We start from the raw sequence: 16,151 nt of genomic DNA on the forward strand, positions 1-16,151 counted from the left end.
CCGGACATTTCCCTAAAAGTAAACAGACATTTAGGCGTCAGAACTGCTGAAAACACTTTCTCCAGCAGTCATTGGGTGAGACTTGTGGATGTGTTGCTCGTGTTAACAAAAATGAAAATGAAAGTTAACTATGTCTTAGTGTTTCTTTCTATTTTATGAATAAATTTGGCAACGGGTGCCCTTTTTTGGGTCTGAACACCAAGATTGTCTGTGCTTGTGCCTGGTGAGTAGAGAATATCAAACGACTCTGACCTGTCTCCTCCTCGTCTTCAGACGATTATGTTCACATCTCCAGCAACCCCTGCGACCTCCACTGCACCACGACCGACGGCCAGAGGCAGCTGATGGTGACGGCACGAGACGGCACTTCCTGCAAGTACAGCAGCTACCGCGGCGTCTGTGTGGAAGGTACGTGTGAGGTGAGTCCGAGCCGCTTCTAACCGCCCAGCCGTCCGCTTCTAGTGGCATGCAGGACACAACACGGCAGATCTGCTGCTTCTCTCCGATGGGCTCTGGCCTGAAACCCAGGAATGGATGAAGACTAAATCTAGCATACAGACTGTGTATTGTCAGAAGCATTGGCCTTTCTCACACATATATCTCTCACACTTGAGTGTCATCCTATTATTAGTAAAATGGGTTTAATATGTTAACCTGCAACAGTTTAAACAAATAGCTTGATTTAAAGGAACTCAGCCCTTTTACAGTCTTGTGGGAGTTTCTACGCTGATGCACTGATAACAAGTCTGTAATGTATTTAGGTGCTAAGCCATTCAGGGATTTATAGACTGATAGAAGTATTCAACTGGCTTTTCATAAGGTTTAGTTCTGTGTTTAATGGATTTTTTTCATCATTCCTCCAGAAGTGCATCGATGAGGTCAGACAGTGATGTTGGCAGAACTGACTTGCCTCTAATGGTGCGTTCAGACTGAACGCGGATGAGGCGGTGGGAGCAGTGGATTTACATTTTGTCCCTGTGCAAATGGCACGGTCAGGAGCGGTGAAGCAGTTTGTGGTGAAATCCGTCGGCACGGTCCGCGCAGATCGAGTGAAGCGGTGGATTTCTCTGCAGTTAAAAAATCTGAACTTTTCTGTTGAATCGCGTCGCGGAGACCGAACAGGGAACGGATTGTTATTGTGACACACAGTGGAGACAAAGCTTTTTTTCAATCAAAATAAGAGATAGAAAAATTATGAAGTAAGGAATGCTCTTGTCTTGCAATCGGAAGGTTGTGGGTTCGATTCCAGCTTCCCCTTGTCATGTGTCAGTGTGCCATTGGGCAAGGCACTTAACCCCCAGATGCCTACCGAGTTGCATATTGGTGTATAAATGTGTGTGTGTTAGTGAATGTGGCTCTAGTGTACAGCGCGTTGTGTGGTCAGTATGACTGGAAAAGCTCCATATAAGTTCAGTCCATTTATTTATATTAGGGACAACGGCGCGTTGTCCTGTTTTCCCCATTAAATGCAGCATCGTGACTCACTTGGTAAAAATCCCGGTCCGCCGTGCTGAGCTGATAGACAAGCGGATAGAAGCTTCTCCTGTTTGATGGTGCGGTGAACCTGATGTCACCCGTTTGTTTTTCCTTTTTTATTTTTTCCCTTATCACCCGTTTGTACATGTGGAATGCACAGCGGTCAACACAACGCGGTGCAGGTGGAAATTTTTAGGACACCGGACGCACCATTAGAGGCAAGTTAGGCAATTAGTTACCCTCTAATTCTTCCCAAGATGCTCCCTATATATATAGATATGAGATATATATATATACATATATATAGAGATATATAGATATATATATAGATATGTATAGTATATATATATATATATATATATATATATATATGTATATATATATATATATATATATATGTATGTATGTATTATATATATATATATATATATATATATATATATATATATATATATTAATGTGTGTATAATGTATGTGTGTGAAGAGCTCAAAGTTGAGATCTGAGGACTGTGATGGCCTATCCATTATAGACAGAATACTACACTGACAATGTCTAGACTGTGTTTCTGAATAATTTAATGTTGTTTTAATAGAAAAAAATTGTGCTTTTTAAAAGTGACCCCAAACCTTTGAGCGGTAGCCGGACATTTAACTCAAATGATACCAGCATTACTTCAAAATATTATTAAGTTAAGTAAAACTCTTCCTTGAAATACATTAAAAATGTTACTCAACTAGATTTAACTATGTAATCACTGACACCTCTGCCTATCGTGGTTCCACGCTGTAATAATAAAGTTTATTTGTGGGGTTAAAAACTAACAATTATGTCAGTTTGATGAGAACAAAAAATCAATTCAACCACGTAAACACTTTTTTATGTAGCTATTCTTCCACTGGACCACCTGAATTTCATGAGAAGTATGGTTGACTGGATGCTGTTAGCGATGTAGTGTGCGAGGTCAGGCCATACAATACCATACCATGCAATGTCATATACAATAACGACAGCTAATGTCAGTGTAGGAAGTTTGTTTTCTGTATCCATTTTGACTTCCCACTTTGGTGCCCAGCCGATCGGATGTGATGGAGTTCTCTTCTCCTCCAACACGTTGGACAAGTGCGGTGTTTGCCGGGGAGACGGCAGCAGCTGCAGCAGAGTCACCGGCAACTTCAGGCGAGGAGCCTCGACTCTGGGTGAGCTTCTGTGGACTTTCATGCCATAATCCATTCAGCAGACACCAAAACACACACACCTCCACACTCATTGAGACCTCCGGTAAAGATGTGCACCTTCTAAGCGTTGTAAAAATAAACAGTCTTAATGAATTTAAAATCAACAGAAAGCCACTCAGAGACGGAAAAACACAAGCAATGTGTCTGATCACGCTGTATTTTGTCTTGTTCAGGTTATTCTTTCATCACCCAAATCCCTGAAGGGTCCTGGGATATCCAGATCATTGAGAGGAAAAAATCAGCTGATGTTCTCGGTATGTTCTCGTCACTTTTACGTGTCTTCATCGAGCAAATAACAGAACAGGTAATCTGGGTAATGCGCTTTTTCCTGTATCTTACACACGTTTTGCCCGTTTTCCTTGTGTTCCAGCTGTGACCGACCAGGCAGGAAACTTCTTCTTTAACGGTGCCTACAAGTTGGACAGTCCCCAGAACTTCCACGCAGCAGGAACCATCTTTAAATACCGACGGCCCATGGACGTGTATGAGACTGGGATCGAATACATCGTCGTCAAAGGCCCCATCGACCAGGCCATAAATATCCTGGTACTTCAGCATCAAACTGGGTCATTTTATGTGTTTTGAAACATGAACCATAAACAGAACCTCATTAGTTCTGCTTTAAACTCAGGTGTGGAACCAGAACGGCCGAACACCCTACATCACCTACGAATACACCGTCCTCCGGGACTCCCTGCCTCCCGTCCCGCCTCCTCCGGTCTACACAGGATCAGACACCTCGATGGGTGAGGTGTCAGTGGAAGAAGACGGCCCGGTGGCCCCTAACGGCAGCATTTACGACCAGAAGGTCCCTGGGGGCCAATTGGAGACGGGCCAGGCTGACGGACAGAAGGGCCAGGAGACCAACGAGGTGTTTGAAGAGACGACAGCGATTGACTGTGATGAGGACGAGGCAGGGGTACCAAAACTTCCAGGTGAGGTCAAATCACACACATCACATCTACTCATATAAATGATAATGAGATGCAGCACATTTACGATTTATTCAAACTAAGATGATTGAACCTTTACGGCTGAAGTTGCTATTTTTGCATCATGTTGCTTCACAGACGTTTGCTGGTTCAAATCTGACCAGGGGTCTTTCAGAGTTGCTCCACAGTCCTAAAATATGACACATTTCTGCACATCTCTGGCTCCATGTCGGTCATGTGATGGAAAAGGGACTTGTCCACGATGCTCCTTCCTCACCCCATAACTGCTGGGATATTCTTCATGCTCAGACGATTCACAGCTCAGCACTTTGAATCGTCTTCTCACTGAAAAGTGCTTTAGAAATAAACTTGTGAGTCCTTGCATTCAAGAAAATATCATGAAATGTGTTATAAAATATAAAGACCTGTAAACTGTTATGTCAGATAGATAATAGAAAAAAAGAGTCAGAGGAAACGCTTCCTCAAAAAGCTTTTTGAACATTTTCTAGACAAAGTTATTTCAGTCATTCCAGTTTCAACAACTACAAGGCCTTTTGTCTCCCTTTTTGCTATTTTCAATAAAATATGAAACTAGATGTTATTAATCAAAGAGTGCTTCTGAGTTGAAAAGAAACTGGCCAACAATAAATATACACAGTTATAATAAAACCTAAACTGGCTTTAAATAAAATTCCTGCCATTAATAGTTATAATGCTATGAAATACAATTAAACATTTTTTGTTTTTGTATTTTTTTGTGTTCTGATTTAATCCTAAATCAGCTCCATTCAACCTGTGATAAGAAGATCCTCCATGCAGATTCATACTGAGGCTGGATACTTTGTGTTTCTCTGTCTCTTTGGCGGACAAGAAAAGGTTTTACTGAGATTCTTTCATGCTCCATTTTCTGCATGTGTGTGTGAGATGGCCCTTCAAGCCTTGCATTATTCATTCAACAGACACATAAAGGAGACCAGCAGCCGATGAAAAATTCACAATTTTGTGGCGTTTTGGTCTTTTAAAAATGGCTGCATCACAAACATGAGCACTAATGGCTTCCTGTGGGCTCTCAGCTCGTTCAGCTGCTGCTCGGCCCTCTTACCGCTGCAGGACTGAGGCGCGTTCTGCAAAAGCTGGAAGCTGTATGAGCCTCAAGCATTCTTTGTTTTCCTCTTCAGTTTTGTCTCATTCCTTTAAATCTCTATAATATTGCATTTCACCGTGCTGCTACAAAATGTTTCAGTGCAGCTTTTCCTACTTTGTAACCTTTGTGGTCCTTCTACTGACTCCTAAAAGACATTCTGCATCTGAGAATACCAAAAGAGGAACTTGTCCCATTCTTACTTGAAAAAACATCTAAAGAAGACCAACAGTACCGAGTCATCACAGTTCTGGTTTATGAATTGTCCAACATTTTCTACTTTGGACAACTCCGGGCTGCAATTCTCATTTCTTCTAGGCATTTATTCAGTGCTTGAACTGGTTCATAGTCACCTGGTGACATGGTGATGTAGAGCTGTGTGTCGTCTGCATAGTGATGGTAGCTGATGTTATTTTTATGATCTGAGCTAGAGGGAGCATGTAGATATTGAATAGGAGGGGACCCAGCAGGACGGAACCTTGGAGAACCCTGCATGTAATTTTTGTCATCTCTGATGTAAAGTTACCTACTGATACAAAAAAGTCCTTTAAGTAGGATTTAAACCAGTTGAGAGCTGAACCAGAGAGGCCGACCCAGTTCTCCAGGCGTTCTAACAGAATGGAGTGATCGACAGTATCAAATGCTGCACTGAGGTCCAATAGAACCAGCACTGTGGTTCTTCCACAGTCTGTATTTATATGGATGTCATTAAACACCTTGATAAGGGCGGTCTCTGTACTGTTGTGAGGAAACCTGACTGGAAAACATCAAAGCGGCTGGTCGTTGTTAAGAAGGTGTTTAATTGTTGAAACACAGCTTTTCTATAATCTTACTGATAAAGGAGGTTTGAGATGGGCCTGTAGTTCTGGAGTAGAAGTTTGTCTAAATTGTTCTTTTTCAGCAGTGGTTTGATAATTGCTGTTTTTAGTGACTGGGGGAAAACTCCTGACAGAAGGGACGTGTTTATTATCTGGGTCAAATCAGACGCTATAACAGGTAAAACTTTTTTAAAGAAAGCTGTGGGGAGAACATCAAGGCAGCTTGAGGAGGAACTTAGCTGCTGAATGATCTGCTCTAAGCTTTTGGAGTTTATTTGGCTGAACTGGGACATTTTGTCAAGATCAGTTCTAGTTGGATACAGCTTTGGTTCTGGAGTTGATATAGATGTACAGACTGATCCTCTCATCTTTTGGATTTTTCTCAGTAAAGAAGTTAGCAAATACATTACAGGCCCTGGTGGAGTGAAGTTCAGATGCCACAGTCATAGAAGGGTTTGTTAACCTGTCAATTCTTACTGTTTTTGCTGATAAAAAGTGGGGAGCGTATGGAAAAAAAATCTAAAAACAAAGCAACTCTAATTACATAATAATGAGGAAAAAATGCTGTATTTAGCATGCCAAAAAAAGGTAAAAAACAAAGCAACTGGACTTGTTTTCCGTAGTTGAAACTGCGAACTATTTCAACTACGGAAAACAAGTCCAGTTGCTTTGTTTTTTACCTTTTTTTGGAATGACCATGACCTGGATGACTGAGAATCTTCACCAGCATGTATTTAGCATCAGAAATCTTGCAGGTCGCCCCAAATAAAAACAAAAAAACAACAGAAAAGCACCCAGGATTGAAGAAAAGCTGCTGTAATACTGAACCAAATCCCCACCAGTGATTAAAGTTCACATTCTCCACTTTGATCCATGTCAAGGAAACAGCAGCCAACCTCACAGCACCGACAACCCTCCCCCTGATGGTGGACCTCTGGACTCAGGCCCAGATTCTACCAACCTCATCTGGCGGGTCCTGCTGGATGGACGGATCAGTCCGGACGAGCTGCTGATCAACATCTCCACCAATCAGCTGCTGACGGAGGGAGACGCCTTGTTCCCACCCGAGGTGGGCCTGGGGGACCCGGAGCGGGCCGTCCCGCTGGATCTAAACGAGACGCTGGAGTTTGCCCTGGGACACAAAGGCAACGACAGCGGAGACAACCAGAACAGGACGGCCCAGACAGGCTCCGGCCGTTCCAACAGAACCAGGTGAGATCAAACAGATGTCACTCATCAAAAGCAGGTTCTTCTTCTGCAGGCAGACAGAGAAGCAGACGATGCTGAGGACGTACGGGCTGTAAAGCTGTCAGTGAGGTCGTATATCAGGCAGGCGGGAAGACGGTAAATCTGTCGGGTCCGACTGTCAGCAGGTGGGTTTGGAGATAAAAACCATGTGAAGGAAAGAAAGCCACAGTCAGGAGGGAAGACAGGTGGGCGGACCACTAATATTTCACTTTAGCTTTACCTGTTCGGTATGGAGGACCAATCCTGCCATAGTTAGGAAAACATTCAGGGATGAATAAATAACTCAAGAAAACAATCACTTGCCCAATAAATACTTTACCAAATTAATTAGAGTTCAATTGAATGCAAATATAAGAGCTAGGATTTATTCATATTTCCATTTTAATCTATAGATGTAATAATTTATCTTTGTGCCATTATTGTTATTTTGTTTTTTAACATTTTTTTTAACAGATGTGAATTTATCAACATATAATTTTTCCTCAACTCTTAATTTTTTTTCATATTCCCTCATAAATGTATTTACAAAATTCGTTTTACATAAAACTGTCTGGAGTTTTTCTTCTTCTTGTGTGTTTCTGTTTCTCCGGTTCATTGCTGCACATTATGGCGTAGACTGTTTAGTGGACAGCTTTGGTTTTTCTTTTCTTTTTTTCATATTTTATCTTAAATTTTTTATTCAGAGAGTACCTGAGGTGGCCATGCGCCCATTGTTTGCACCACAGATCAGCTGATCTGCTAGCTCTCTGTAGTTCCACTGTGCTTCTGCCTCCAACTCACCGAGAAGTAGGAGACATATACAACAGCGGCATTGATTGGTCATTCAGCCCATCCTCATGGTAAATGTGAGATCCCTTCCAAACAAATTGGAGGAAATGGCGTCGTTAACCCAGCTACAGAGATGCTACCGGGGGAGTGACTTAGTCATGCTAACTGAGACGTGGCTAACCACGCTAACTCAGACATAAACATGGGTGGTTTTCATGTTCTCTGGGCCCACAGAACTAATGAGAATGGTAACAAAGGATAAAGAGCTTTGTAGACCGGGGCCAGTGGAACCACGTCCTGATCAATGGGGAGAAATCAAAGTAGTGGATTTCTGCCAGTTCAGACCCAACACAGCAGCACCAGTGAACATCCAGGGACCTGATGTTGAGACAGGGGTGTTCACCTGAACACTAAACTGGACTAGAGTCACGACTCTGATGTTCTTTACAGGAAGGGTCAGAGTGGACTCTACCTGCTGAGGAGGCTGAGGTCTTCTGGACTGCAGAGGGAGCTCCTGAAGACCTTCATTGGCTCTTTGGAGACATCAGCCATCTTCTATGGTGTAGTTTGTTGAAAGAGGAGCTGATCTACAGCTGACAGGAAGCGACTAATTAGATGAAACCATCAGGAGAACCCCTTCTCTCCTAGGATGGCCCATTGACCCAGTACAGTTTATGGGAGACAGAAGGACTCTGGCAAAAATACCATTACTGAAGGTTTCGTCCTGTTGAAGGGAAGTTTTCCTCTCCACTGTCGCCACATGCATGCTCGGTATGAAGGATTGCTGCAAAGTCAATGACACAAAGCCAGCGATTGAATACTGTGGCTGCATGATCATCCAGGAGGAGTGAATGCTGCAAGTCAATGGCTGGATGCAACCTGCAGGTTTCCTTAGAGAGGAAACTTTGAATCAACTTGTCTGAAGTATTCAATCGAATTGACATTGTAATGAAACTTAAGATGACAAAGGTAGTGAACTATTGGAATATAAACTAAATTGAATTTAATCTTTTCACAATATTCAACGTTTCAACATTTGAGAGACTGAATTTTGTTGTTTTCTTGTCTGCAAGCAATAACCATCAACGTTACAAGAAATTTGGTTTGAAATATTTCAGTCTGTGCTTTGCATCTACATATAATGAGTTTCACTTTCTGAAAGTAATGACAAAAATTACTGTACTTTTTAAAAAAAAAACTTTTTTTAGATGTACCTGTATATTGCAGTCTGCACACACCGATACAACCGTACTAGATAGCAGCAATTGTCCCATTCTGCTTGGTTTTCCTTTGTTCCCAGGAACATATTTTAGTTTAAAATGAGTCTTTAAAGCTCCAGCTGATGTCTTGGAAGGTTTCTATCTACAGGGATTTCAGGTTTTCAGCACAGCTTGAATTTGCAGTGCACAAACTTTGATGTTCTGACATTGCATGGGTGCAGGTGAAAGCCACTGACCGTGTCTGTGTTCACCAGAGGGAATCAAAGGTTCTACCAGAAGAATCTGAAGCCCAGCGCTGCCGACATGTACCGCTGGAAACTTTCATCCCAGGAGCCCTGCAGCATGACCTGCTCTATAGGTAACCATCAGGATCAGCCAGAATCAAAGTGTAGCTTTGTTTGGTGCAAAGCTTACAACTCTAAAGGTTCAGTGTCTTAAAAGCAGAGGTTTGGACAGATCTTCCTCACAATTAATCCAACACAATATCAGCATATGCATTGAATATGTTTTATTAAACTGAGCTTGAAACAAGTTTGCAAACAACTAAAATCAAAGCTGTGTACAAATGTGTTTTTTGGCATAACTGCTTTGATTTATCATTTTCCTCATGAATTTTAGGTTTTATTAAGGGAAATTGTGAGAGATTTGTGATTTCAAAACATACTTATCGAGTTGATACTTTATCCATATTGCCTAACCTTACTTAACAAGCATTCAGATTTATAAGCAGTTAAGTAAAAAAAAAAGCTAAACAAATTTCAACCAGAACATTTTCCTACAGTCAAACAACTAGTTAGACTATGAAATAAATATATCATTGATAACAAGGTTCCTTTAAGTTTCCAACACTAGTTCTGTTTTGTTCCTCAGACGTTCTTGTATGTTGGTTTTAGTCTAACAGAATGAAGTCGTGTCAAAGTGAGAGTTAACTAAGAGGTTAACAGTCCTGCCTCCCTGCTGTATTGGGTTGATGAAGGTGAATAAGTGCTCAATGAGGGGATGAACTTGCTCACCTCTTCTGGAAATGATGATGGGCTTCCGTAAAGTTTCCAAGCCTCTCAAAAATCCCCAGTTGGTACAAAACAGCTGTTTTTATTTGATATTATTAAATTCCTGTTTCTTTTATGGCCATAAAACATCACAATAACTCAAAAGTACCATTCCAAAACAATAGTAACGCCGTGAATTTCCATTAAGTCTGTTGTGAGTGAATTTGCTGCTTGTGCTACAATCACTGGATTGTTAAATAGACTACTTTCCAGAGGTGGGCAGTAACTAGTTTAACATTTAGTTGGGTACCTTTTCAAAAATAAAAGTACTTCTATGAGTAGTTTTACTGCACCGTACTTTTTACTTCTACTTGACTAATTAAGATGTTTTGAAGTAGTCTTACTTAGGTACAATTTCTTGCTGCTCTTTTACCTCGAGTTATTTCACCGAATAAAGAACAAATATGTTTTAACCATACAATACGCCAGGGGAATCGCATACAGAGCAGAGAGGAGACCTGCTCAGACTGCAAATGTAAAACACAAAGCTGCCGATGATTCCGCCCTGGATTATAAAGCTGGATATAAATATAATAAATATATTTTTTATCTACTGTAGTCTCTTTTTTCCTCTAAAACCTAATACCTGATTATCACACATCTTGAATCACTAATTCACCTCATTCAATGCTTGTGCCTCTGATTACTGTGTTTTTGGTTAAATTAGATGTACATAGTGTGGATCCTGGCAATGCATATAAATTCATACATTATTTCATTGTTATCATCATTATGCACAAAGTAACGTTAACGTATGTTGCATTTCAATGAGATATTAACCACAGTTTATTTCTGTTGTGCTTGATCTAGCCAACCAATCAGACGTTTTCATGTGCAAGTGCAGCGAATAACAACAGTGTCTGATTAAAATAGCTTTGAATGAGACTTTAATTGACCAACAGGTGGTTGTTTTGTGTGAATACTGACATGGAGGAGAGTCAGCAAACGAACAGGAAAATACATGAGTAAAATAATTAAAATAACATCTTTAGGTGGGTTTCATGTTCTTATCAGCAGCGAGAGTTTTTTTTATGTTCCTGGTCAAAGTTTAAATCCACTAAGCAGCAGCATAAAGAGAATCTAGGGAACATAAAAGGATGAATAGATGTTGGTAATACCAAACAACATTTAAGGGTTAGCTTTTTAAACATGCTATGTTGCCTTTCCCCCAGTTCTCATTCATCTTCATCCTCATCCAGGTGTGTCCAAGTCCTTCGTCACGTGTGTCCGTTATGACGGGGTCGAGGTCCATGACATGTACTGTGATGCTCTGACCAGACCAGAACCGGTCCATGACTTCTGCATTGGTAGAGAATGTCAGCCCAGGTAGAGCCAGCTCAAAAACGATACTCCAGTCCCGAGCTGCCCGTCTGCACCAGCTTTACGTTAATGTGCTTTTCCAGATGGGAGGCGAGCAGCTGGAGCGAGTGCTCCCGAACCTGCGGGGAGGGTTTCCAGTTCCGTCAGGTCCGCTGCTGGAAGATGCTCTCCCCGGGCCTGGACAGCTCAGTTTACAGCGACCTCTGCACCATGGCTGACCTTGAGAGACCTTTGGAAAGGCGAGCGTGTAAGAGCCCCACTTGCGGCCCACAGTGGGAGGTAGCAGAGTGGACAGAGGTAAGACTCTCCCCAATCAGGTGTGGATGTCACTCAATGTTTCTATTTGCTCTTCATTGCGTTTTAAGGTTAACTGTGAACCTGCTTCCTTGTCTGGGGGTCAAAATCTCTACATCTGCCTGGGATGTTTTGTATTTTCACATGAATTTTGTCGTTGAAAATCCTGTAGATGTCCTTGTTAAAGGTCTTATGTTGGTAATATTAGGGATGATAGTGTCTGTCTTTAACACAGTGCCCTGCTAAATGTGGCCGTAAAGCTCAGGTGACCCGAGATGTCCGCTGCTCCGATGAGACCAGATCATGTGACCCCATGACCCAACCACCACACATCAAAAACTGCACCGGACCGCCCTGCGAACGCCACTGGACTGTGTCAGAGTGGGGCCCTGTGAGTGTCTTCACCCTGCATCGTCTCTGTTCTCCTGTAGAGTTCTGTGTTGAATAGTTACCTCCTAATTCCCAGCTTTAGATTTACTTATCTGTCTTTTCTCCAGCTCCACTTTGCCCGTTTCTCGTTTGTAATCAACACGACTGTCCTTATTCAGCACCTGACTTCTCAGCTCTTTGTCAAATCCTCCTGTTTGCTTCCTTCCTCCCGTTTCCTGTCCAGCCGGTTAAATTACAGAGATCCAAAAGTTTTGGTGGTGGAGGGGTGATGATCTGGGCTTGTTTTGTAGCCAAAGGACGTGGGTACCTTGGAGTAGGTCCAACAGCAGAAGCTTGGTCCAAACTGGGTCAGCAACAGAACAATCTAAAACACAGTAGCTAGTCTAAAGAAACACACAGAACCTGTTCATTCAACTCAAGTAATCAGAACTTTAGAGGTCCTGTCTTGAGAAAAGGAAGATCCAAAACTTGGAGGCAGATTTTAGACGGCAAACAATGTCCAAGGCAGGAACAACAGACAGAATGAACATAATGATCCCTGAGCAAAGGACAAATAAACAGACAGTTAGACCGCACAGAGTAACATAACCAACCCGAACAAACATGCTTCCAAACGGCTGACCAAAATAAAACCTAAAACATCACTAAACCCACAACTATGTTGTGACTGTGTTCACTGTGTCCATCCAAGATGGTGCACATGAGGCAGACACTCCGTCTACTCTTAAGACTTGGCTTAAAACTTTCCTTTGTGACAAAGCTTAGTTAGAGTGGCTCATGTTACCCTGAGCTATCTCTATAGTTATGCTGCTATAGGCTTAGGCTGCTGGAGGACATCATGTCTATTTCTCTCACTCTGCTGAGTTCTCCTACTACTCTCCAATTCGCATTGTTGTTATTTCTACTTTTAACTTTTTGTTCTCTGTCATTTTTCTCTTCATAGAAGGTACACCTGGTCTGGCGTCCTGTTAGCTGTGACATCATCAGGGGAGGCAGATCATCCACTATTACCATCTAACATAGAAAGTACTCCTGGGTCAGTGTGAGCTTCTGTGCTTTCTGTGTCTCTGCTCTGTCTTCTCTAAGCCCCAGTGGGTGGAGGCAGATGAGCGTTCACACTGAGCCTGGTTCTGGTTCTGCTGGAGGTTCTCCTCCCTGTTAAAGGGGAGTTTTCCTCTCCACTGTCGCCTCATGCATGCTCAGTATGAGGGATTGCTGCAAAGCCATCAACAATGCAGACGACTGTCCACTGTGGCTCTACGCTCTTTCAGGAGGAGTGAATGCTGCTTGGAGAGACTTGATGCAACCTGCTGGGTTTCCTTAGAGAGGAAAGTTTCTCACCAACCTGGAGGATCTGATGGAGTCTGACTTTGGAAAGAGCCTTGAGATTACATGTTTCATGAATTGGTGCTATATGAATAAAACTGAATTGAATGTTCATGGACTATGGTGTCCCTGGGTTTGGGACCAGTGGGGCCCTACCAGATGTCACTGTGGAGCTCTGTGTTCACAATAATCAGTGGGACAGGACCGTTCTTTATAGAGTAATATTGTAAAAAAGACAGATTCCCTTACTAATTAAATTGTGTTATAAACATTTGTATCTAAGTCTGCCAGAAAACTAACAAGCTCAGCAGCTAAATCCTCCTGAGAAGCCTTCATATTGGGGACGGTCCACCACCGTTTGTTTAAATAATGAACATCTGAAATCACAGTGAGCATGCCCAGTACGCTCTCAGTAGACAGCTGTGTGGCACAAAGCCTACGGTCCCAAGCTCCGATCAACCAATCAGAGTGCTGGAAATGTTACGTTCTGCTGGATAGTGTGAGACCCTCTAGTGTTGGTTGTCCTTGTTAGCTCATTGAAGGATTGATGTGAATCTTTTCTTTTCAGTAAATGACCATTATTAGTGAGCCTTTATTTGTAATTTTATTAATAAAAATTAAATTACATTTAGCTTAAATAAAATGGCATTTCCAGTTTGTTGGTTTGTGTAAATTTTATCTTTGTAATTTAAAATTGATCAAAGTAAGGTTGTATGCATAATAAAAAAAAATGTTGCTGCTAATAGGTATTGAGTTTTTGTTCCCCACTTTAACTCATCATGCCAAAGACGTCACTGTTCATGGACCATGATGTGACGTCTTATGTAACTCAGCAACGGTATAAGTCATCCAGCGTCTCCCTCCTCCCTGGCAGTGCTCTGGCTCGTGTGGCCAAGGCAGGACGGTCCGACACGTGTACTGTAAGACTCCGGAGGGCCGCGTGGTTCCTGAAAACCAGTGTTCCTCAGAGAACAAACCACTGGCCATCCATCCCTGTGGAGAGCGGGACTGCGCTCCACACTGGCTGAGCCAAGACTGGGAGCGGGTGAGTTCACGGGTCAACGGCAAAATCAGTACATAAAACCCAAACATGATTCATCTTTTAAACATTCGCTGAGTTCACCACAAAGTGCCATAATAATGGAGTTGAGCGAGTTTCTAAAGCCACCCCTCTGAATCCCAGCTGCTCTTTTGCGTCTTTATCTGCAGTGCAACACGACATGCGGCCGCGGAGTGAAGCGGCGGATCGTCCTGTGTGCCGGCATCAGCGGAGGAAAGTTCCAGATCTTTGATGAAGAGGCGTGTGGAGGCAGCGAGAAGCCTGAAGACGAAGCCACGTGCTTCGAGAGGCCGTGCTTCAAATGGTACACCACCCCTTGGTCTGAGGTATTTTGATTTCACTTTTATTTTATTACAAGTTGTTGCATTTTCTGTATATACATTCAGGCAATTTCATGAGCGCTAAAAGCAAAAAAATAAAATAAATTTTGATCACAGCGTTGGCTTACACTGCAAAAACAGAACTAAAAAAAGGTAAAATTTTATAAAAAATTAGTGTATTTGTCCTTGATTTGAGTGGGTAAAAAAGATGATCTGCCAATGGAATAAGATTTTTGCACTTAAAATAGCAACAAACCATCTCCGTCATCTTATTTCAAGTGCAGGATGTCTAATTATCTTAATTTAGGGGTCAAAATACTCATTCCATTGGCAGATAATCTTATTTATCTGCTCAAATCTAGGACAAGAACACAAAATTTAAGAACATTTTACTCATTTTTAAGTCTGTTTTTGCAGTGTAGCACTCCACAAATGATAAACTACAGATGAATAAAGCTGATGAGTTGTACAAAGTCTTTTTTTTTTTTCATTTCTGAAAATTTTCTTTGCCACTGTCACGTTTGAATTTCCCCATTGTGGGACAATAAAGGAATTTTTTATCTTATATTATCTCTAATGAAGTTATGGACAAGAGTAGTGGAAGCTAGACAGGTCAGAAGTGAGCATCTGTGAGCAGCAGTATGGTTTCATGCCAAGAAAAAGAAGAGCAGATGGACTATTTGTTGTGAGGTTGATGATTGAGAAGTACAGAATGGGTCAGAAGGAGTTCCCTTGTATGTTTTTAGATCTGAAGAAAGCATACGCCAGGTTGTCAGGAGAGGAGATGTGGGATTGTGTGAAGAAGTAGCAGAAACAGATATTAAAGTGGTGCAGGACACTGTAGGACAGTGGTGAGGTGTGCTGTAGGTCTGACAGAGGAGCTTAAGGTGGAGGTGGGGGTGCATCAAGGATCAGCTCTGAGCCCCTTTGTGTTTGCTGTGGTGATGGACAAGTTGACAGAAGACGTTAGACAGAAATCTCCATGTACTATGATGTTTGCAGATGACACTGTGATCTGGGAACAGGTGGAGGAAAATGTAGAGAGATGGAGGTTTGCCCTGGAAAGTAGAGGAACGAAGGTTCGCCCCTAATTACTTAGGGTCAACAGCCAAGAGAAACAGTGAGTGTGTAAAAGAGGTGAAGAAACGTGTCCAAGTAGGTTGGAATGGGTGGAGAAAAGCGTTACGTGTGTTGTGTGATAAAAGAGTCATAGAAGATGTTGGTGAGACCTGCTGGTTTAGAGACAGTGTCACTGAGGAAGAGAGCTAGAGGCAGCAGAGATAAAGATGTTGAAGTTCTCTTTGGGAGTGATGAGGACGGAGAAAACCAGGAATGAGTTTCTCAGAGGGACAGGTCATGTTAGATGTTTGGGAGATAGAGCCAGAGAGGCCAGACTGAGATGGTTTGGACATATCAAGAGGAGGGATGGTGAGGACATCGTTGGAAGGATGCTGAGGCTGGAAATAAATCTCTGCTAGGCAGGAGATTTATGGATGGAGTTAAAGAGGACATGAAGGTAGTTGGTGTTAGAGAAGATAATGCAGAAGATTAGA

At 42.2% G+C, this 16,151-nt stretch overlaps 1 protein-coding gene across 3 annotated transcripts in view; it reads left to right on the plus strand.

The window, feature by feature from the left end:
* adamtsl2 (ADAMTS-like 2) overlaps positions 1-16,151 on the plus strand; it is a 40,797-nt gene that overhangs the window by 21,592 nt on the left and 3,054 nt on the right. For 2 of the 3 annotated variants that reach the window (XM_036144295.1, XM_012857682.3), the window contains exons 6-17: positions 274-419; positions 2,550-2,673; positions 2,886-2,966; positions 3,083-3,258; positions 3,344-3,647; positions 6,485-6,815; positions 9,094-9,197; positions 11,088-11,214; positions 11,292-11,505; positions 11,738-11,893; positions 14,093-14,263; positions 14,428-14,604. In XM_036144295.1, coding sequence (XP_036000188.1) covers positions 274-419; positions 2,550-2,673; positions 2,886-2,966; positions 3,083-3,258; positions 3,344-3,647; positions 6,485-6,815; positions 9,094-9,197; positions 11,088-11,214; positions 11,292-11,505; positions 11,738-11,893; positions 14,093-14,263; positions 14,428-14,604 — 2,111 coding nt within the window. The remainder of the gene's footprint in view (positions 1-273; positions 420-2,549; positions 2,674-2,885; positions 2,967-3,082; positions 3,259-3,343; positions 3,648-6,484; positions 6,816-9,093; positions 9,198-11,087; positions 11,215-11,291; positions 11,506-11,737; positions 11,894-14,092; positions 14,264-14,427; positions 14,605-16,151) is intronic. The other variant, XM_021313529.2, reaches the window with a different exon arrangement.

Source organism: Fundulus heteroclitus, chromosome 12 (genome assembly GCF_011125445.2).
Source record: "Fundulus heteroclitus isolate FHET01 chromosome 12, MU-UCD_Fhet_4.1, whole genome shotgun sequence".
In the NCBI taxonomy this organism is placed as follows: Eukaryota; Metazoa; Chordata; class Actinopteri; order Cyprinodontiformes; family Fundulidae; genus Fundulus; species Fundulus heteroclitus.